At 39.2% G+C, this 24778-nt stretch overlaps 1 protein-coding gene across 1 annotated transcript in view; it reads left to right on the top strand.

Moving 5' to 3' along the window:
- The window catches only part of LOC120777896 (cadherin-23), a 28195-nt gene extending 8984 nt beyond the window's left edge, over positions 1 to 19211 (top strand). Inside the window, exons 3-9 of the mRNA XM_040109467.1 lie at positions 13103 to 13467; positions 13556 to 15053; positions 15109 to 15370; positions 15447 to 17061; positions 17124 to 17426; positions 17505 to 18637; positions 18698 to 19211. Of these exons, the coding sequence (XP_039965401.1) occupies positions 13103 to 13467; positions 13556 to 15053; positions 15109 to 15370; positions 15447 to 17061; positions 17124 to 17426; positions 17505 to 18637; positions 18698 to 18818 (5297 nt within the window). The 3' untranslated portion in view covers positions 18819 to 19211. The remainder of the gene's footprint in view (positions 1 to 13102; positions 13468 to 13555; positions 15054 to 15108; positions 15371 to 15446; positions 17062 to 17123; positions 17427 to 17504; positions 18638 to 18697) is intronic.
- Positions 19212 to 24778: the final 5567 nt, after the last annotated feature.

The raw sequence follows: 24778 nt of genomic DNA, 5'->3' as shown, positions 1-24778 counted from the left end.
ATGTATGTGTGGATGTGTGTGTTACTTGTGCATAAAAGTCACTCCAGTAAAATAAACGTAGCGCCACAAGGTTAATCGTGTAGGTGCACCAAATGCAATAACAAAATAATAAATAAAAAAAAAACAAAAAAAAAAAAAAACAAAAATTAAATAAACCAGTTTGGGAGTTGGACCGACGCAAAATTCAAAGCAAACTCACAAACTCAGCGATATTTTGAGATCTAATTCCGTGAGTTATGTGAAGTAAGTACTCGCACAGCACACACAAAGCTGACACATACACACACACACAGCGGCTGCTGCTTGCAAATAGAGCTTGACAATTAATGTTTAAACGTAATTGTTGGAACTACTCTTTTTATGTGGTTTTGTAATAATATTGAGGTAAAAAACTTAAAATTAAATAATGTGAAAATTTTTGCAATTCGGAATTTCTGGAAGTGAAATAAATTACGTGATTGTGTATCAGAAAATATACACATTAGTAAACATTTCGCAAATAGTTTCTAAAATTAACTTTTTATTTAAACGTTCTCAGCGCCTTAGCGGTGTCAAATGACTGCAACGGAGTTGAGTGACGAAACGAAAATCTGTCACAGTGCCATTATGTGTTAATAGCGTCATCATGTTGAAGATTGAACGATTTTAACTAGTTTAGGAATTGTTCGGCGACATATGCGAATGGTTAAAGCTTAAAAAGTTTAAAGTTCTTACCTATTTAAAGTTTTTATACTCTCGCAACAAAGTTGCTAAGGAGAGTATTATAGTTTTGTTCACATAACGGTTGTTTGTAAGTCCTAAAACTAAAAGAGTCAGATATAGGGTTATATATACCAAAGTGATCAGGGTGTGACGAGTAGAGTCGAAATCCGGATGTCTGTCTGTCCGTCCGTCCGTCTGTCCGTCCGTCTGTCCGTCCATCTGGTCGTCCGTCCGTCTGTCGTTCGTCTGTCATGTCCGTCTCGTCCGTACAAGCTGTAACTTGAGTAAAAATTGAGATATCATGATGAAACTTGGTACACGTATTTCTTGGCTCCATAAGAAGGTTAAGTTCGAAGATGGGTAAAATCGGCCAACTGCCACGCCCACAAAATGGCGAAAACCGAAAACCTATAAGTGTCATAACTAAGCCATAAATAAAGATATTAAAGTGAAATTTGGCACAAAGGATCGCAATAGGGAGGGACATATTTGGACGTAATTTTTTTGGAAAAGTGGGCGTGGCCCCGCCCCCTACTAAGTTTTTTTTACATATCTCGGAAACTACTATAGCTATGTCAACCAAACTCTACAGAGTCGTTTCCTTCAGGCATTTCCATATACAGTTTAAAAATGGGAGAAATCGGATAATAACCACGCCCACCTCCCATACAAAGGTTATGTTGAAAATCACTAAAAGTGCGTTAACAGACTAACGAGATATTGCTGAGAAGGATTGTTAGCTTTCAATAAAATTATACTCCAAAAAACTTTTAAAAAATAAACCATATTCCAACGCATTTTGGTGCCTATAAAGTTTTAATCCTTTATCGCGATTAAGAGCAACTCTTTCTACAAAATCTGTGTAAACAAATTTTGCTCAAACAATATTTCGTTAAGTTCACTTGGGATTTTAATGGGCTCATAACGCAACCTTGTGAACATTAAAAAGAGCAGTGAGCAGTTCAGTTCAATGAATTGAAGTCAGGGTTAGTTGGTTGTTTAAGCCGTTGCTTAAAGATATCATGTTATAATACGTAAAGAGACAATATGTTAGCAATTAGAGAGAGAAGAAAGCCATATCGTTGAGAAATTTTCTTTCTTAAATCAATTTTATTAAATAACAGGTAAGGAAGGGCTAAGTTCGGGTGTCACCGAACATTTTATACTCTCGCATGATAAAGTGATAATCGAGATTTCATTATCCGTCATTTACATATTTTTCAAATACCGTATTTGTGTAAAGTTTTATTCCGCTATCGTCAATGGTTCCTAATGTACTTATGTATATATTATAGAGAGAAGGCATCAAATGGAATTCAAAATAGCGTTATATTGGAAGAAGGCGTGGTTGTGAACCGATTTCACCCATATTTCGTACATGTCATCAGGGTGTTAAGAACATATTATATACCAAATTTCATTGAAATCGGTCCAGTAGTTTCTGAGATATGGTTTTTGGTCCATAAGGGGGTGACGCCACGTCCATTTTCAATTTAAAAAAAAAAGGCCTGGGTGCAGCTTCCTCCTGCCATTTCTTCCGTAAAATTTAGTGTTTCTGACGTTATTAAGCTATGTAAAAATTTCTCATGGAGATATTGTTGAGAAGATTGTTAGTTTTCAATAATGTTATATGCACACGAACTGATAAAATATAAGCCTTCGAACCTTTACCGCCATTAAGAGCAACTCTTTCAGCAAAATCTTTGAAAAGAAATTTTTCGCAAATTTTTTTTTTTGACTTCACTTGGGATTTTAGGGGCCTCATAACGCAACACTGCGATCACTAAAAAGCTGAGCAGTTTAGTTCAATGAAATAAAGTCAGAGTTAGTTGGTAAAGAGCCAATGGGTCAGCAATTAAAAATGCTGCTCCAAGAGAGCAATTTTACTTGAAGCAACGAGACACTTCGAAGTCATTGAACTCAAAAGGAGACTTACATTCAATTTTAATGATTCTTTCTTAAGAAGAAAAAAATATTTAATAAAAGTACCGACATTTTAGTGTTTCTAAGTATGTATGTAAGTATTTAGAAATCAAAGTGTGTCAATCCCAGGCGGTGGCGCAACTATGCGGATTATTTACAATTACGGCTTTGTAAGCAGGTTTCAAAATAGAACTAATCTGCAACAACTACCGTACAAAAGTTATGAAATACAGCAACAAGTATAAAGCACATAAGGAAGGGCTAAGTTCGAGAGATATCGAACGTTTTATACTCTAATGACTTGCAAGAATTAAAGCCAGTACCTTCAAGCACATAAGGCTTGTTGGTTATATGGGGTCTGTGACGGGCATTCACCCGATTTTATTTTTTTCTAGGCACAAATATGCACCGTTATAAGAAAAATGGCAACCAATTTGATTTGTGTGCTCAAAGTTGCAAGTGGATTTTAAAATTGTGTTATATGGAAAGTAGGCGTGGATGTAGTCCCTTTTCGTCTCTTCTTACACCCTAGCATTGGAATATCAAAGTAATGCCATGTACAAAATTTTGTTGAAATCGATTGGGCAGGTCGAAAGATATGTTATTTAACCCAAAAATGGCCGGTGCCACGCCCATTGTCCGTTTTTAGCACCGGCTCTCATAACACTCTGTCATACCATCTCGGGGGCAAAATTTAACGTCTCTGGCGTGTTTAGTTGCTGTTTAGTTTATCTCGATTTTAGTAGTTTTTAACAGTACCGTTATCGCTTTCATCGCTTTTTACATTGTCGATGGGAGTTCTTATAGTATTTGTGCTGGACGAATTTGATTATTATGTCTTTAGTGGCTTAAGAGATATGTACATTTAACTTATTAGCGGCGTAGTCATGCCCACTTTTACAAAATTTTTTTTCCACAGATACCTCTTGCATCTGCGATTGCCAGTGCCAAGTTAAAGTTTAATATCTTAATTTTGTGCTTAGTTATGGTATTTGGTATCTTTGGCGTTTTGTGGGCGTTTCAGGGATCCGATTACGCCTATTTACGAGCTCGTCCTTACTTTTTTTCTAAGGAACACGCGAACTAAATTTCATTAGGATATCTCAATTTTTACTCAAGTTACAGCTTGCATAGACGGACAGACAGACAGTGACCGGGATTTTAACTCGTCTCGTCATCCTGCTCGTTTATATATAATATATATTTTTAACACTATATCTATCTCGCTTAGTTTTAGTTGATACGTACAACTATTAGGATAAAAAAAAACTATTATACTCGGTAGCAACAGGTTGCAAGAGTATAAAAACCATTTGCGAAAGAAGCATGCAAAATATTTGCGTAAACTTCTTTTCCACATAAAAAAATACCTTCGAATGCGCAAGCGCATTTACATATTTACATAATCGCACACAAACAGACACATACATGGCACATTGTCGAATTACTAACTCGTAATGTGAGAGCTTGCCGCATTGCATTTTTACTGCCGCTGATTACGGCAAGCAAGCGCAGCGTTCTGTTGCGTTGCAAGGTGCATTTTAATTAGCACACGTACATACACATACATACATATACAATGGTATTGGTAGCGAACTCATGTATATTTATTAGAATGCTGATTGCTGATTTGGAACAAAAACATTAATTGTAGTTCTTTATGTTAGCCAGCTACTGTGGGAAAATCGAAAATCGTTGAGTAGGTAGTGGGGAAGGGTAGAATGAACACATATTCCAAGTTGTCTTAACACCTTTCAAATAAGTGGTAATCTTTCGTTGTTCAAATTTAATTTTTTTTTTGAGAAATGAAGCTTAAAATCTCACCTTTCCAACACTGTATGGCATGACACAATGTGATTGGTAGCGCTGGAGATATACGACTGGAACGACATCTATTGACAAAATACGAAAAGACTTTTTCGACTACCAGCATTTGTATAAATGGTTGCTCTTCAGATCAAAATAATGCCAACTACCATTCGCATTACTTTAACAAGCCTCACTATATATACATACATATATGGTAAATACCAATGTATGTTAACAAAAATGTCTAAAGCCTGGGAAAATGCAACTTGTGGAAGCTTATTTCAATTACATATTTGGCTGCGAATTTTTATGGCGTTCCTCCTTTATTTTATATACTTTTTCATTTGTTGCATCATAGCTACACAAACAACCTGTTGCCGCAAATTAATTCATCAACACACTTCCTTTGCAGCCGGTTTCTGTTTACTTATTTGTGTCTCGCTGACTCCATCGCACATTTTATCTTAACAACCGCCTCGGCGCAACGGCGGTGTGTTTTCTACCTATTATTAACATATTTTCCATTTTCCATTATTTTACTTTGTTTTGTCAGCTTTTCCACTTTCCATTTCAGCTGCAGGGAGTGCAGGTTAGTCGCACACACGGCGGCTGCGGCTGGAGCCGGTGGCAGATTCGCTGTCTGCGTTGTGCGTCAGCGCGTGCGCACACACTCACTCACCCATTTGTGGTTTACTTCGGACAATGAGAGCAATGAGTAGTGCCGCCACTGGCGCACGGTCGCTCTGCCAGTTTGTCAAGCTGTCAGTTTAGCGCTCCGTCACTCCGGCGGCTTGTCACTTGCTTATTAAGTCACGTCGCCGTGGTGTGCTCCACTGCCGCATTGCTGCGCAACCACACACTCTCACACACACACACAGTGGGCATGTGAGTGGTGTATAATTTGTATTTTCTCATTGCTGCCTTAGAAAGACATCAGCTTTGTTGTCTTCATTATCTGAAGCACCACAGATATGTAGATGACTCGCCGGATAAAGACACATTTACACGCCTATTTCATAGTATACATTGTAATAATTATGGTCTCAATGCGCCATAATGTGTCAAGCGGTGCTTAAACGAGGCGTGCAAATCGGCCGCGTCCATCAGCCAGCAGCAAATTAAATAATTATGCAATGAAATTTAATGTTAACACATAGACAGACACCTCATTGTCTGAAGTCACAATGCACGTACAGTTAGTTCCGTCCATATATCACATACACATGCACGAGTGTCCACGTGCTTGCTGTGTATCACATACATACATATGTACATATGCAAATGGGTGCGAGATCGGGCCATCTCATTTAAATATCAATGAGAATTCCCACATTTATGGGAAAATTATTGAATTCGATTTGTAGGTAAATCTAGGGATGAGTTCGACAAAAAAAATCCAATTAAATACTGATATTATATTAGATATTGTTATATATTCATTGAATTGAAATTTATATATGATTAACGACTGGCGCGCTGTTGTTAACTCGGCTATAATCGCGTAAGCGGTGTCTACGCCAATTAAGAAGTAGTTTAATTCGGTGTAGCTTATGTGGATTCTTCTTCTTCTTTTTTACTGGCGTAAACATCGTTTACGCGCTTATAGCTGAATTAACAACAGCGAGTCCGTCGTTTCTGATTTTCGCTATTTGGCGCCAATTCGAGATGCCATGTGTAGATAGGTCCTTCTCCACCTGATCTTTCAAACGAAGTGAAGGTCTTCCTTGTCCTCTGCTTCCACGGGCGGGTACTGAATCGAAAACCTTTAAATCTGGAGTGTTCTCTTCCACTCTGCAAGAAGGGATGATGAGTGACTTGTAGAGTTTGGTCATTGTGCATTAAGAGTCCGCTGTCTCGTGATTCGCTGAACTATATCCATGTCGTCGTATATCTCGTACAGCTCACCGCTCCACCGTTGCCTATATGCAAAATGCCATAAATCTTACGCAAAACATTTCTTTCGGACCCTCCTATGGCCGACTCATCAAAAGATGTTATTGTCCATGCCTCCACTCTGCAAGACGGGATGATGAGTGACTTGTAGAGTTTGGTTTACTTTTTCATTTGTTTACTTAGTCCAAAGTAGCACCTGTGGGCAATAGTTGTTCGACGTTGGATTTCAAAATTGACGTTGTTGTTGGTGTTAATGCTTGTTACAAGATAGACGAAATTATCTACGACTTCGAAGTTATGACTGTCAAACGACGTTGGAGTCAAGTCGCGAGTGCGATGACTGTTTGTTTGATGTTAGAAGATATTTCGTCTTGCCCTTGTTCACTCCAGAGCCATTAAGGAAGCGATCCTTATCCAACCTAGAGAAAGCAGAACTAATGGCGTGGTTGTTGAGAACAATATTATCAATATCATCACCCAACGCCAACAACTGTATACTCTTATAGAAGATTGTACCTTCTCGCCTGTATTATTTTCTCCAGCAATGGGTAAAAGAAGTCATACGATCGGTAGTGCTCTTGTCTGAAACCTTGCTTGGTATTGAACGGCTCAGAGAAGTCCTTTCCGATCCTGACAAACTTTTGGTATTGCTCAACGTCAGTTTACACAGCCGTTTTAGTTTTGCGGGGATACCAAATTCAGAAATCGCGTCATAAAGGCAGCTACTTTGCCTTTGTTCTTCGGGCTGGTAATTGCTATTCGAATTTCATCATCGGGCAATGGAACATCTATTCCATCCTGATCGATTGGGAAATTGGTTTCATCATCTCCAAATGTAACACTTTCTCTGCCGTTCTGCAGGCTGAAGAAGTGTTCCCTCCATAACTTCAGTATGCTCTGGACATCAGCTGCTAGATCACCCCTTTGGGTCCAACAAGAGTGTTCTCCGGTCGTGAAACCTTTCGTTAGTCGCCGCATCTTTTCGTAGAATTTTCGAGAATTATCCCTGCCGGCTAGCTTCTTAAGCTTTTCATACTTACGCATCTCGTTCTCTTTCTTTTTTTGCCTGCATATGCGTCTCGCTTCACTCTTTAGCTCTCTGGATCTATCCCACCCGCTCGTGTTGTGGTCGTTCACAATACCATTAGTCACAGAGGTGCATTATTAGGTCTAAAGCCGCTAACAAACATATGTAGTTCGATCATTTTATTTATTAGTAAAGTAAAATTACTAAATACATAGGTATATTAAAATCAATAAGAAGTCGCTGTTTGGCCCTCGATGCAATCTGTTATGTAGTAGAAAAAATTTTATGGATCATATACAATTCTAATATAATCTTGCATAATACGTAAATCTCCTTCAAATATTGTATTTTAATTTGCCAATTTGATAAAAAGTTGATTACTTCATGCTCTACGTAATTTACAGGTTCTAAAGTAATTTCTCCTCACGATCTTTTACTTACTAAGCGGTAATATCGGCATAACTGCTGGATATAAGTACATAACGGAGCACAATTATACATACAAGTACATCAAGTACAACAACAAGAAATCAGATGTTACAAATAAGCTAGAAGATATTATTCATGATTATGCTTCACACTTTCTTCTAACAAATACACGAAGGTGCGCAATTTGTGTTAAACCAGTGGAAACAACACGAACAAAAGAAATACCGGTTGAAAATATGAGGTTACCAGAAGAAATTGGAGCAAAAGTACACTGAGTGAAAAACTATTACATACAATTAACGGCTCCAACTTCAAGTAAAGTATGAGTTTGAAAGAAATGTTCCGAAAGTAATGTTATGTAACATACTATACATCCATATGTTATGTGGTCACTTATTAGATGGATGTAGTATCCGACTATTCATAAATACACGTGTATATTTGTTTGACAAGAAATTTTATTAACAGAATTTTTAAGAGAAACTCTAAAACACGTCGGAAAATTCCAAGCTGTTCTGAATGGTTGAGAGTCGACACAAAATCTTTTCAAATGCCGCATTTCCTTTTCGAAGTGTAAATTTATATTTTACGGCCTCACTTGCGCACATGCACACAAGGTACTTGTATGTAGTTGAAGCTTGTTATTATTAGTTTAAGTAATGATAATAAAGCGCCTTGTATGGAGAGGTGGAAATTCAGTAAATTATGAATTTCGCAGTATGCTTCGCTAAGCATGAAATCAAAATTCTTAACAACTTATTAGTTGTTGGCCACGCATGAGGAAAGCTACTCGACTATTAGCTGGCAGCTAGATAATATAACCCGTTAATTTTAACATAAATTAAAAGTTGAAATACTAGAGTACTCGCTAATTTAGATACAACTGCGTTTTCAATATTATGCATAGTAAGCAACACATATGTTATTAATATAACCCAACGATTACCCTCCTATCGTCGAATCGACGCGAAAATGCCCTAGACCAAAATTAAATTTTTTTTTGTACCGACTCTAACTTGTCAGAATGCATTTGGTAATTATGTTTCCAAACAACAGATCCATATTAAAATATAGGTTTAACCAAAGTTTTAAAAGTGTTTTAGTAACATACGGATCTCTAAATCCTTTATACCAACGTTTAACAAAACTGAGAATTCCTTTTGCTTCCAAGACTATGACATCAATATGAAGACTAAAATTAAGCATAGGATTCATAGTAATTCACAAATGTACAAAGATAAAAACTTGCACTAGTATTTTATTACATAAGGAGAGGGGAACCCAGTTCGACGAGAATAGCAAATTGTCTTACATTTTTTGAGATTCAATGGCAATTCTATCGCACCAAGCAACCAAATTTTTTCTGTCTGTTTGCAGCAGACACCTTTCATCAAATTAGGTATATGGATTTAAAAAGCTTTACGTCATCGGTATAAAATAAAATATTTAACAATTCTATTATAGAAGAGATATCGTTAATAAATAACAAGAACAGAAACGGACCGAGTTGACTACCTTGTGCAACACTTGATGAGACATTAGTTGGATCTGAAAGAGCATTCTCAAATATCACTCGTTGTGTTCTATTATAAAGATTAGAAGATACCCATTCGAGAAATCTTGATAGAAAGCCCAGCAGATAAAGTTTATGTAGGAGAGTTGAGAGATTGATATATGGTTTACAAATTCAAGTAAATTTGTTAGAGTAGATTTGCCTTTACGAAACCCATACTGAGAAGAAGAAATTAACGGAGACATCGAAAAAGTTATATGGTCAGCAACGGTAACTTCAAAACGTTTAGTTATAACTGATAGTTTTGCAATATCCCTAAAGTTTTCAATGTATAACCTAATTCTACTTCTATGCAAAGGGTTTAGAAATGACTGTTTCCATATTGAAGGAAATACTTACATATATCTTGTTCGAGAAAGGAATTAATGTTAGGTTGGATGATCAGGCTTATATTGGGTAGTCGAATACGAAAATACTTTGTTAGCAATTTTTTTCCTCGAAGCCATTACTTCAAAGATATCTTACTGGCTCTTGTGTTAATAACACTAGTTTATAGCCATTTTGCGAATGGGTTGTTAGAGGCTGTTTCGATTACCTCATTCTGCTGAAGTAACCAACGTTCAATACTGCGTTTCCAAAATTACGTTGAGTCAAGATGTTTTATGTGGACATTAAATGCGAAAATATTAGTGTACTGTTATGAGCCTTCATATGTTTATGGAGGTCTAAAAAGTACTTTTAATTGTGATCATGTAAAGGAAGATCACGTACTTTTTTTCTGAAATATAAATAACAACAAGGGCTGCTCAAATCATTAAGGGGGGAACCAAAATTCCGCATTTATACATATATAATGGATTATATATTATATATTATAGAATACTAATATATAGAATTAATATGTCTCGAATTTAATGCCTTATCAAGCAAATGAAAATTTGACATGCAAAATAATCGATCTTTCTTATTCGAGGAGTGGGGTTCCTATGGAACAAAGGAACAAATGAAGAAAGCAGAAATGAAAAATTATTTTTAAAAGAAGCCCTCTTTTAGCTATATATGTAGGACTTGAAGTATTTCTCCTTTCACTAAAACTTGATTAAACATTTAAGCAGCTACATGGGCACTTTGATTTCGTAAAAAACCTCTTAATAATTACACGTTACGAAGAGCTTGCTTCAGTGGGCTTACAAATCTATTTTCATTGAAGAGCAATTAGATTAACCATGAACCAACTGGCGATTAAGCGAGGAAGCAAAGTGAAAATAATTAGAAAGTAGCCTTCAAGTCGCTTAGGCGCTTGGTTGGACGCCAGCGGCTGTGCTGATTGGCAGTGTTGCCTCTGTTATTGCCCACAAAGTTGTTCGCACTCGTCCGCAAAATCATACAAAACAACTGAGCAGCACTGCAAGCACACGTGTATTTAGCTTTATACGACGGCATGGAGAGACATGGCCATAAGAGGAAGCGCGCCACTGCCGGCTCAACTGCATTGACAGACGCTGCATTGCTGGCTGCTTTTGGGCATCCACACCAAAAGCGGCGGGCACGAGATAACCCCATTTATAGAATACATACATATATATATGTATGTGGATTTGTATTTATTGGTAAATATTTGGCTGCATGCGGGAAAAGCGTCGCGGAGAAAAATGTGTGAAACGCGTAGAAATTCATTCGCCTTATACATTGTTGTTTTTCTGCACTCTCGGTATATTTATGTCTAGCCATGTTGTTGTTGTTGGATTTTATTATTTATTTGGTAATTTCTTTGTACCGCAAAGGTAGAAGCATTCAAACCGGCCATCGTACAGGGTGTTTACAACGTTGTTGCATGGCAGTTGGCCAACCATACCGCCTCCACTCGCACACACTTCGTGCTTTGCTTGGCTTGTGTCATACCGCGCCTTCCTTCCACCGTGCGGCAAGTTGGCGAAAAGCTTTCTGTACTCCGTCGTGGCTAATTTGCCAGTACTTGCTTTGGTCTTTGGAATCTTTTGAGGTTCGGTTCATGGTTTGACAGTTGCAACAACAACCCACCTCAGCTTGATCGCTGTACCAGTTTTCGTTGTGATCATTTGTTGTGTTTGTTGTCACAAATAATCAAAAACCGCATGCTCCATTTTCTTTTGTTTGCTCCCCGAAAGAAACATGATTCATGATCGCATAATTTCTGTCTATCCAATGTGGCTCACTTACAAACTCGTGTGTATGTACTTGTTTGTATGTATTGTTTAGGGTTTGATTTTTATTTGATATATGAGCATAAGTTCACCTTAACACATTTCGTGTGACAGCGCATGTCACTGATTATAAAATCATATTTACGATTTGTCAAAATTTGTAAAAAATAACGTGAACAGCTTGACCGAAGCTTGGCTTGGAAGATTCCTACAGATTAAGCATCGATGATAAAAAATGTTTATCTTTCACTCGAGTTAAAATGAGCTTCTTTTTTGAAACTAAAGTGAATCTTCTGCAACTAAGTGCCTCCATAACTGTATTTCTTGCGGTCTTACTGCCGATGCTGATGATGATTTGGAGCTCACGAACCGATCAGCAATCGTGAGCAGGAATGCTTTGAAGTAAAAATTTATGCACTGGAGATATACGACTGCAACGATATCTATTGACAAAATACGAGAAGACTTTTTCGACTACCCAATTTATGAAACCACTTTTACCCAAATCAAGGCACTTAGTCCACAAATAGTCATTCACCCTTCATAACCTGCAATAAATCAACATTAAAATGATCCACATCTCTAATGGTTCATAAGGAAAACTCTCTTTTACAGTTAAAAATAAATCAGTAGCCAACGCAATTTATTTTATCACCTTCAAGTATGAAGTTCATTATCTCAAACCACGTGTATTTTTCCAACGGTACGAACTCTCGTGGCGATGCATGAGCTGAAGCCATCAATTATACTGAAGTTATCTCAATTTAACTGAACGGAACCAAGACGGCAGTTATACTTTGACTGCCGTACAACGCGTAGCATAATTTCCACGCTACTTCCGCTGAGTCGCCCGCAACGGCAAAGTGACGGCAGCAATCTGGCGATAAGTCCAGTGTAGAACAATGACAACGAAAATATGGAGCAACGAGTTTCCAGCCAATAAAAGTGTGAACAAGGTTGTGGGAAATTCGTAAATTAGCATAATTCGCACGACTTGTGTATTTGTGAGTCATTAGGGTGGTCACAACAGTGTGCAAAAATAAAGTATTGACAACTTTGGAAAAAGCATGATTTCGGATTCGCTTTTTTGTCTTCACAGAATACGTTTTTTCGAACTCTACTGTTTTAATAGTTTCATTCTCTGAACCTCCTTTATTGTTTCGTTACACTCAGCATATTGACGGCTGCGATAAGATGATCTATTACACACAGAAACCGTGTGATGAAGATCACTATATTTCTACTTTTCATAATAATTGAGTATTTTGATGCCGTTAAGCGCTACTCTATTACCAAGTATTGCCAGAAAACTAATCGAATGCATAAGAGTAATTTTTAAACCGTTCGGCAACCGTTCTATTTTCCTGTCTGGACCGTAGCCATTTGGTGATCGCCTACAAGCGATAGCTGATATCTAATAAATTATTACCACTTACTTTGTAAGTTCACATGGCAAACGAAATATTTTCACAGAAGAAAACAATAAATTTACTTACCATCTTTCATAAACGAGTACATACTATTCTTCCACCTTACTAATAAACATTTATCTAAGAAAAAATCTTAAGTTGATGTCCCAATTCTCATGTTCGCCACTCATTGTTTTGCTTGCTCTGGTTTCAGGTATCGACCCGGAGGGCAGCCGTTTGAAGTACAGCATATCTGGGCCAGTGTTCTCAGTTGACCGTGAAACCGGTGTTGTGCGCCTACGACAAGAACTTGATCGCGAAACGCAAGACACCATTGAAGTGATCATTAGCATAACGGATGAGGGCATCTATGGCACCGAACCAAACACGATCTCATTGCGACGTGAAATACCAGTGCGCGATTTCAACGACAACCATCCGACCTTCATTGGGCGTCCCTATTCGGCAAGTGTTAGCGAATCACTGGCGGTGGGCGGCGAATTGGAAATCAAACCACGTATTATTGCCATCGATCGTGATGAGGGCATCAATGCCATTTTGACCATCAAATGTGTACAGGTTAGTTCAATTGTAGCACTCATTGTTATTAAATCAAAAGCACATTACAACAACTCACTTACTGAACCTGTTTTTGTGTACCCCGTAGGAGAATGATATTTGCGATACGTTCGATGTGCGTGCGGAACGTATCTCTGATGGTAATTACACTGCGCGCGTCACGCTAAAAAAGCCGCTTGATTACGAAAGCCGTCCATCATACATAATGACTGTGGCGGCGTCCGATGGCGCTCTGGATAACCGACTGACCTCATTCGCCAGTGTTTCGATCAACGTAGTTGACGTGCAAGATCAACCGCCGATCTTCACGAGTGCGCCATACTCTGCCACGGTGGCGGAAAACACACCGGCCGGTGTGAGTGTATTGACCATTAAAGCAGTTGACGGTGACGTTGGCATACCACGTGACATCACCCTTTCGCTTGATGATGAGCATTTCGGCCACTTCGAGTTGGAGCCATTTGGTGATCCCAAAGAAGGTACTGCCATACTGAAAACCACAAATGTGCCATTGGATCGTGAGAATCCGGAGATATTGCAAAATGGTGGTGTGTATGTGTTCAATGTACGCGCCACGGAGGTGGTCGACGGTCAACCGCAAGACGACTACTCAACCACGCGTGTAACGATTGTGGTCAATGATGTGGATGATCATATACCAGAGTTCAATGAAGACTACTTTAATATCTCTATACCAGAGAATTTGGGTAAAGGCATGGCGTTGCCGGGTTTGTCGGTGTTTGTAGATGATCGTGATTTGGGTGATAATAGTCGTTATGAGTTGGCATTAAGGGATGTCAAAAACTCGAAAGGTGTATTCACAGTTAGTCCCAAAGAAGCACAGGGTCGCACACCAGTAGTTGTTCGCATTCTAAACTCCACTAAGCTCGATTACGACGTTAACGATGCTGCACTGCGCCAATTCGAGTTCGAGCTAGTTGCTTCGGTAAATGGGGAGGAGAAATCAAAAGCTAGTGTACGAGTTAATTTGCAAGACATCAATGACAATTCGCCCATATTTGAACAAAATACTTACCGATTTGCCGTTCCGGAAAATGCCACAATGAATGAAGAGTTCGGCGTGTTTAAGGCAACGGATAAAGACTCCAATGAATTTGGAAAAATCACTTATTTGTTGAAAGGTTTTGGCTCCGATAACTTTTTTGTGAACCCCAACACTGGCGGCTTTCACGTGCAAAAGCCATTAGACTATGAAAAACAAAACAGTTATAGTTTGACTATTGTAGCCAAAGATGGTGGTGGCCTCGAGTCCAATGCAATCCTATATGTAGACGTGCTAGATGTCAATGACAACTATCCAATTTTTGAAAGCGATGAGTATACCAGAATTATACGCGAAGGCACAGCGAGCTTCGAACCCCAATTCTTCATACGCGCTCATGATTATGATGGGCCGACGCAGGGTGGCGGACGTGTTAAGTATGCGATAGTGTCGGAGAACAGTATTTCAGGCAACGTCTTCCAAATCGATGAGGACACTGGTGAGATAACGCTACATAAGGTGGCAAAGTCCATGGACACCGAGCGTGGCGAGTACGAGCTCGTAATCTCAGCTACCGATTTCGGTAAGTACTGTGTGCCTCAACACTGTAACTTCTAATAAAATGTCATACATTGCAGGTATTCCACCCCTAACGAATACGACACGCGTCTTAATACGAGTTGGTATCAGTGGTAATCAGCGTCCAATATTCAAGGGACACTTCCAGAATGTCGAAAACGTTCCCGTGCTCGGACCTCCTAGCTATCGTGTTTCAATACCCGAAAATGCGCCTTCCGGTTATAATGTGACCATGGTTTCGGCACATGATCCCGATGGACTTGACGAACTTCTGAGATATCGTATTGTGGGAGCAAACGATAATTTCGAAATCGATGAAATGTAAGATAAATTGAGTGGTTAAGTGTTTAGCGCATTTTTAATATGGCTGTCGTTTGCTCTTTGTACTTTTTTCCAGTTCTGGTCTTATTACCGTTTCTCCACACGCGCATATCGATCGCGATGCCAACATGGATAGTTTCGAAATAACTGTAAACGCTGTGGACGCTGGAACACCCATACCGGAAACTGCCACCACCACAGTGTATGTGAACGTCAAAGACATAAACGACGAGAAACCCAAGTTCGAGCACGCCAGCTATGCGGGTTACGTATCTGAGCGTACTGAGGTGGGTGAGAGTGTGCTCAAAGTACGCGCTATTGACAAAGATCTTTTCTCCAAACTGGAGTACAGCATAAGCGGTACAGTGAAAGCTACCACAAAAGCCGGTGTAAGTATAGCGAATCGTAGTAGCTACAAACCGGAGGAAGCCTTTCGCATCGATAGTGGAACTGGTGAAATATTTGTAAACAGCATGTTGAGACATGATGTGGCAGCCGTAATCACATTCACTGTACAAGTACGCGATCTCAACGCCGAAGTGGACCCAGAAGGGCAAATCGACACGACTGAAGTTACATTTTATGTCCAATCTTTCAAAGATACAAATCCCGTGTTTAAGAACAAAGGCTGGACAAGTTCGAAACCAGTAATATATATTGTGCTAAAGGAAGAAATGCCGATCGACAGTGCGCTTTTTATACTTCAAGCCGAAGATCCCGTTACCCAGACAGCCATCACTAGCTTTCAACTTGTTGAACCCGACGAACTGGAATACTTTCAAATCAATGAGCATACAGGGGAAATCATACTGAAAAAACGTTTAGATTACGAAGCACTCGAAACAGGAAAGACAGAGTTTGACTTTCAAATTAAAGCTACATCTGCCGATGGTCAACGTTCCACCATAACCAGAGTTAATATCACTGTAGAAAATGTAAATGACAACAGTCCTATATTCGAGGAGTCCAGTTATAAGGCAACCATTATTGAAAATAAAATGCATCCGGAGAAAGTGGCACACGTTAGGGCGATTGACAAAGACGCCGCTCTCAATGAACGCGATCGACGACTCGGATATCACAAAATCGTCTATTCGTTACAAGGCGAATACGCCGAACTCTTTGAAATTAACAGCACCACCGGCGAAATAGTTATTGCCACGAACCAAACTGTAGATCGAGAACGTACGCCCCACATTTATCTGCAAGTAAAAGCTGAAGATTCTCCAGGGCGGCCGACAGACGCCAAACAAAGCACCGTTGACTTGACCATTGATGTGTTAGATGTCAACGACAATGCGCCGGAATTTAGTCAAAACAACTACACGGGTGTCATACCCGAGAATGCGCCCACCGATGCATTTGTTCTGAAAGTATACGCCAATGATCCTGATGATGGACCAGGTGGTGAAGTGCGTTATGAACTGCTGGATGAGGGCGATGCAAAGGATTTGTTTAAGATCAACACAGTTAGCGGTGAAGTGAAGACTAAACGAGAACTGACTGGTAAGGGACGTTCACAGCCATATGAACTGGTAATAAGGGCGCAGGATAACGGTAATCAAGTGCCTAAGCAAGAGTCGTTGGCAACCGACGTGCCTGTCATTGTTTACATAGGCGACGTGAGCGCCAATGATGGTATACCATACTTTGTGGCACCTAAATTGGGTCAGATGGCCAATGTGACAGAGGTGAGCCAATCTTTTTTTCATTTTTCAGTTAGGCAAGTGTTTACTTCTGTTCTACACTTCAGAACTCTGCAATCGGTTCACCCGTATTCCAAGTCATAGCGAGTGATCCCGATAATCCCAATACGCCCTCCGGTATGCTTTCTTATAAGATTTTGGAAGACACAGCAGATGCGGAGTCTTTTGCGATTGACGAAAAGACTGGACTTATTACGACGCTGCAATCGTTGGACCGTGAGGAAAAAGACCTGTATAACATAATATTGGAGGTCTCGGATGACGGTCAGCCACGCCAGTCGGTAACACGAATACTACAAATATCAGTGATAGACGTAGATGATCATGTGCCCCATTTTGGGCGTGAAATTGTAAGCCTTACATTCCTAGATATAAATGGACTTACTTGTTTATTTTAAATTAACATTTACATATGTTGTTTTTTTAAGGACGCTGTACCCCTGACGTTTAGCATACTTGAGGAAGAGCCTGAAGGCACGATTGTCGGCAATTTTAGCGCCATTGACGAAGATGTCGGCGCTAATGCACTTATAGATTACTCGATATTAGAAGGAAATAACGAGAATGTATTCGTCATCGAACGCACCGAGGAGAATGCAGCTATTATCAAAACCACCCGACCAATTGATAGAGAAGCAGTTGACTCGTATACGTTAACGGTGAAATGCTTGAAGCTTGGTGAACCCCACCACTCATTCGTCGGCGACGAGTACGACCGCAATGATCTGTCACTCATGCAGTTGACAATCAAGGTGATCGATATAGACGATAATCTGCCGCAATTCACCCACAAGGACGCCTCTATTGGCATACGCATAAATGTTCCAGTCGATACAGTTATAACCACAGTGCACGCAACTGACCTTGACGCCGAAGCACCGCCGATAGTATTCTCCATTGACAATGTCACTTTCGTACCACAATTCTACAAGCGCACGCGCAAGATCGACTCGCGACCTCTCAAGAATCTATTCACACTTAACAACCGAACCGGCGAGCTGCGCACAGGTGGCTCTTTCTCCGACTATGTAGATGGTTACTTCCAGATGAAGATACGCGCCAACAATTCGGAGCGTGTGAAACGTCACACCTTCAACAATTTGAAAATTTTCGTTATACGAGACAAATCCTTGCTGAAATTCGTTTTCGCCCGACCACCGTCCGAGATACAAGGTATCATACGACCCTTCCAAGAGCAACTTCAACAGAAGCTGAAGCCACTCGGCTTGGAGTTGCATATACTCGATACACAGGTGTTGACACGTGCCGATTACACGTTGGATTTCACAGCGACCAGTTCCTGTTTCCAAATGTTCAAAAACGGTGCGGCAATCTCACTGCAAGAAATGCAGAAGCTCATGCATTCCGAGCAAATGAAGCAAGAACTATTCGATACATACGTCGAGTACGGTGTGAGTGAGGTGGAACTGTGTTCGGTACGTAAGCTGCAGGTTGCGGCGAGTATGATGACCTCAGCGGGCACCTGGCTGGTCATACTCGCAGCTTTCATAGGTCTGGCGGCCATTGTTGCGGCCTGCACGGCTTGTTGCCTAAAGAAGAAGTAAGTCAATTATGAAAAGGAACAGGTTCCATATAATCTTTAATTACGTTTCACTTTCAGATACAAAAAGCACTCGAAACGCAGCTTGCAAGCTTCCCGCGCTCCCACAGAACCGTACACGGTGGGCATGGGTGTGCCCACGCTCTACTATTCTGAACCGATTTACGGCCCCTTGTCATAGCAACCAGTCATTTGGACTAGTGTAGGCAAATATTAATTAGATTAGCGCTCTAAATGGTTGACGAGTTTAGTCTTAAGAGCATACTTTTAGTTGGAATATATCTAAGTCTTTAAGTCTCTCTATTCTTGTGGTTAGTGACCAAGACTGCGCATATTATTTTATTTAATTGAACTAAGTCGATGTGTAAAAAACAATAATATGCCTGTGATTCATTGTTTATATGTTTATTATCTTATTTTTACGTTCTTGAGTTTCTATATTAAGTGATTTTAAGCTGGAACATGTCAGTTCTTATAAGATTTAAGAAAACGTATATCTTCTATTTGTAAATAAGTCCGCTTAGTTAGCTAAGGAAGCAAAATTATTCAATAAATAAACTAATAAACCTAATAACTAAATATGTTCTATGCTCCGAATAGGGCATACTGAGTTTGCCAGGATATTTGTAATATACAAGAAGAAACGTCGGAGACAATAAAAAGTTTATTTATAAATGATCAGGTGATCATATGTTCGTCTGTCTCTTCGTCCATCCGTCCGTCCGTCATTCTCTCACCAAGAAACTACTCATTTCTCATTAGCTGCCATACAAATTGAATGATCGGAATAAAGTGCTTGCATTTGACGAGATATCTTCACAAAATTGGATGTGATGTGTTATTTAAGACAATTACGCAATCTCCGCAGAAATCGTCCAAATCGGATAACTATAGCACACAAGGGTAATACAAACTGAACGATCGGAATCAGGTTCTTATAAGGATCTTTGGTATTTGTGAAGGGTATTACAGATTCGGTGGGACTGAAGTTAACGCTATGTCTTGCTGATTCTACGGCTACACGCATATAATATCGAATACATATCGGACGATCATTCATATCATAGTTAGAGACGAACACACTATGAAATTTATTTATTTCATTGATGACGAGGTATGATTTAAATTGGATGGCTGGTTGAGTCAGTATTTTGTTTAAGCTAAAACTCTCTATTGAGGAATACATATGTCTGTCACATATAGATCATAGAAACACTCTACTAAGTTTTAGTTGATATGAAGACAAAAATGAAAAAACCGAAATGGTTCAAGTATCCAATACTTAGATACCTTATTCAACGGAAATTAAAAGGTTACTTGGGTTTACGGGTTTCAATAAATCGAATTTTTTTATTGTCTTATTCAATTTTACAATACCTCTGGAAACCTCTCAAGTTGATCCGAGTAAAAGTTTCGGAGATACAGCCTTGATAACTTGTGCGCTTGTTGCTAGCTAGGTTTTCTTGAAACTGTGTTTTTGAAGCCGGTTAGCAAGATTTCTCGAGAACTACGCAACCGATCTTCATGAAATTTTAAACAGGTCTTTGGGATAAAGTTCTTAGAGACTTGGATGAAGTATTTTTTTTGATTATAACTATTTGAAAGAAAAATGTCACAAAATTTTAATTTTTTTGTAAAAATATCTGCCAAAAATCCAATTTAAATTTTTTTCTTTCGTTCTAGTTCTAAGTTAAGGTTTTAACTTAAACACGTTTTTTTCCATCTTGGATCGTGTAACGAGTTATCCTGCCTCTTTTTTCCCGAGATGTCACCGGAAATGGCGTTGCAATGGCCGAATAAAATTTTTTTTTTCAAAAATTTCAGAATTTCTTTGTTAATACGAGTAATGTATGTTTGTAATAATAAAAAATTCTAATAAAATATTTAACTTTTTATATGAGGAAAAAATTGTTGAAAAATGCAGTGTTTTACCCGAGGAAACCCAAGTAACACCTTAAGCATAAGGTTTGAAGCATGATATAATTGAATATTTGTAGTGTTCCCGGTTTCTATAATTAAATTCTTTGTGTAAACGAGGCATTATTTTGTTAACTATATAAGATTTTTCTTATTTAGCCTATTTTTCAGATTAACAGATAATGCTAATTTTGTAAATTTGATGAGAAAAAAAATCTAATCAATTAGCAAAATGCATAAATTTCATATGCAAAAAAATATTGCGCTAAAATATCGTAGAAAGTCAACAAATTTTTGTTGGAGCAAATACTGCCCTATAAAATAAATTTTTATTTAAATATTTTTTTTTTTAATTTTTTTTTTTGTTTTCGGCTACATGCCACTCCATCAAGTTGATGACATTGCCATTAGATTTCGCACTTTCGCGCCCGTACTTTGCTCTCCAAGCTCGGTATTTTGCTCCTGTTTGTGCATTGGTATCATAACCGGAATTTATCTTATCTCCCATTTGCTTAATTTATGCAGAACAAGTGCACAATAAATAACGTAAAATATTTACACACTAAATACAACCAATTTTTCAAATATTTGCCACCAGGAGGAGTGGCAAACCCACAGCCCATGCCTGCTCGACTGTCGAAATGCCATGGAAATCAAATGGAATTTTGCGTGTTTTGTTGGAATTAACACGTGTAATTGAGCATTTACATATGTTTCACTCGAAATTTGGAGCATATGTACAAATATGCTTAAGCAACGCATTTGTTCACCGCTTTTTTATGGGAAGTCAAACAATATTTATCACGTTTTGATGGATTCGACTAATATAGTACAAATGTTAAAGAAAAACTTTGCAGTTTGGGGGAGCATATATAATTGGTTGTGTAATAATAGAATATACTTATAAATCCAGGGCAAATAGAATAGTGAGTTGTTTGTGTTGTTGTGCTTTTAACAACCTACAAAGGGCGCCTTGACTGTGTACTCAGCTGTTAGCAGAAGTATGGTTAGTTCTGAGGGCACAATTTGTGAAGTAATGCAGTTTCCATTAAATGACCAAATGACCTCATAATCCGCTTTATGTGATGTAAGATCTGTAAAGAAATTAAGATATTGAACTTCATTATCAAATTGTTTCAAGTACAGGTACTTTTTTAAGCACCCTTTTTTACAGATCTTGCGTGAGTCGTTTCAAGTTGTCATGTTATTTTTGTTTCGTTCAGCTTTATTACGGAAATTCATGTTCTGTGAAGAGTGTGTTTCGCGCGCTTCGCTCCACTTATGGTCAACATAACCGGCCTACCGAGCGTACTTCTCGAAACACCATCACCCATCTGGAGACCCAGCATTCATTATTGCATAATATTCGAAGACCGTGGAGAATCGATTCGATGCCGTTTGCAGCAACTCGGACTGACGTATAGAAGGACTTGGCTTATTTTACGTAGCCCTTGAAAAGTTATGAGAAGATCGGACGTTTTCGAGCTAAGTTTTGTTCAGCGATGAAAGCCATTTCTGGCTCAATCGGTATGTAAACAAGCAAAATTGCCACATTTGGGTCGAAGAGCAACTGAAGAGATTCCAGGGCTGCCATTTCATTCAGAAATAACGGTTTGGTCTGGTTTGGTATTTCTTCAAAAATGTTACCGGTGACGTAACCGTCAATGGCGACCGTTATCGCGCCATGATAACCGACTGTTTGACGCCTGAAATTGAAGCTTGTGATCTCTGCGACATTTGGTTTAAACTGCCCTCACATCGCAGCAATCAATGAATTTATTGAGAGAACACTTCGTTGAGCAGATAATTTCACACACTGTTAGACTTTTTCCTGTGGGGATATGTAAAGTCTAAGGTCAGTGTGGGCAATCCCGCTTCGATTGGGGCTTTGAAACAAAACATCACGCGTGTTATTTGCCAGTCACCAGTCGAAATGTTCGAACGAGTAATCGAAAATTGAACTCAGCCGATTGCCCATCTGAGACGTAACCGCGCCTAACATTTTAAAGAGATAATCTTCAAAAAATAAATGTTAAAGAATGTTCTCTGGAATGATAATAAACATTTCGCAATAGATTTGAAGTTTTAGCGTTTTTCTTCAAAATACGATGGAACTTTGAAATGGCACCTTAAGGACTGGCGTTCATTTATCTCCCCTCTTTATTTTGATTTTAAAAACAATTAATTTTCCGATATACAAGTAATAGAGAAATTATTGGACATTATTAAGGATTCTGAATGGCTTATACCGGAAATATCCACATTTTGATCATTTTTTAGTAATAAGCGTGAAAGTCGCCAGCATTAGATCATTAGCGGTGGTTCCCGGTTAGTCTAAATTATTCCCCAGGCAACTGTAATCAACCGTCTAATTATTGCATTGGAAAGAAGTAAAAGCAAGTATATTTGGAAGAAATAGAATTAATATATGTCAAATCCGGTTATAACGTCAACGTCTCGAAGTATTCACTGTAGAACACGCTGTCTACAAACTTAATGACTCGGCGAGCTTTGACTTGGAGCAAAGCAGTAACTTCAGACAATTAATCCATTCGCGCCCGCGCCGGTGTTTTACTAATTGATTAATTTGTGATTGAGACAAAAGTGAAATAATTGCATTTACATACAAACATTCGTACATACATATGTAAATATGTAATAAATGTGTATTTACATAATTTAGGCGCATAACTATTTAATGCCGGGACGGACATAATTCACTTGGATTGCGCCATATATCAAAGAGAGTCTGAGCGACCCGCCAAAGACCCGTTTGGCAAGCGACTAATCCTGGCCGCCAACAGTAGGGACGCCAAGCGGTATTATAACGGGATTCCATTGGCGGCGCGTTAAGGCAAACGCGTGCACGGCACTTGAAAGTGATTTATGATGTTGCGACAATCATCAATCAAATGACAGAAGTGGATATGTCATGCAGGTACGCACACAAATGCGCACACGCATTCAATGCCGAAGCGATTGATGTTGGCATTTTGATAGCAGGGATTAACTCGAGTGGCCGCGATAGGAGTTGAAAATATGACGACTCCGGAGTGGCACTTTGATTGGCAAACAAGCCATTCAAACTGCGGATTACCGAAAACAGTGCATGAATGTAAATAAGCACTGAGACGCGCAGGAGTAGTAATGACTCTGAACTCTCTTTTGCATACGAGTACACAAAACTTTCAACAACAAAAAATCTTTTATATGTTTTGCTAATTTACCACCCGCAAATTATGGCGGACATATTACTTTTGCCTGGCAATTTCATACATAGCCGCTTAGCCTCAGGCCTTCACAGCGGCTCGGGGTGGCTGGTGCCCCGCGTGCTTTGTGGAGTTTCGAAATTGTCCAATGTATACATTTTAATGACTTACACCCTTGTAGCGCGTTTCAAGAGCGCAGGCATTAGCATTCATTATTTCTTTCCAGCTTCAAAAGCCAAAGTGTTCGCTGCCTCAATTTAAAATTTCATGCTGAACTATTAAGAGGCACAGCGCATCTACAGCGTATGCAGCAATACACTTTCATATAAATGCAATGTGTGTGGGTAGTTAATTTTCGGTTGATTTTCTTCATTCACAAAGTCCGCTCGCATTCACACATGTTAAGGCGCAAATAAACAGTGTGTGGTGAAAAACTGTAGACAACTGGTATTTTCCATTCACAAGGTTTGGTTGATGAACCGTAAGAGCCGAGAAGGTCAGTTCAAAGTAAAAAAAAAATATAAAAATTTAAATACAGGGTTTGTCCGGAAAGTAATTGGACTGAGTTGATTTAAAAAAATGTATTGAACCAATCGTTACAATTCTTTAAAAACTTTCAAAATAAACTCCTTCTGCGTCGATGCAGCACTGCCAGTGCGGTTACCAAGCATTGAAGGCGTCAGGGAAGGCATTCTCCGGAAAAGTCTTGAGAGCCGAGGTGCATGCTGCCTGGATTTTCTTTGTCGTTTCAAAATGCTTGACTTTCTTCGGCCTTTTCAGGCAAGGAAACAAAAACAGGTTGGGGCTGTAGGGTGGCTGCGGAATCGTTGGGATGCCGGCCTTGTTTAGGTAACTGTTCAAAAGAAAGGCGGTGCGAGCCGGGGCGTTATCGTGGTGTAACTTCCAATCGACTGCGATGTCTTGTCGGACCCGATTGACCCTTCATTTGGGTATTTTAAGGACTTCCACGTAAAACTTGGCATTGACGGTTTGTCCTGGAGGAACAAATTCATAG

The sequence above is a fragment of the Bactrocera tryoni genome, chromosome 5 (genome assembly GCF_016617805.1).
Source record: "Bactrocera tryoni isolate S06 chromosome 5, CSIRO_BtryS06_freeze2, whole genome shotgun sequence".
NCBI lineage: Eukaryota > Metazoa > Arthropoda > Insecta > Diptera > Tephritidae > Bactrocera > Bactrocera tryoni.
This window is presented reverse-complemented; position numbering and strand designations above follow the sequence as displayed.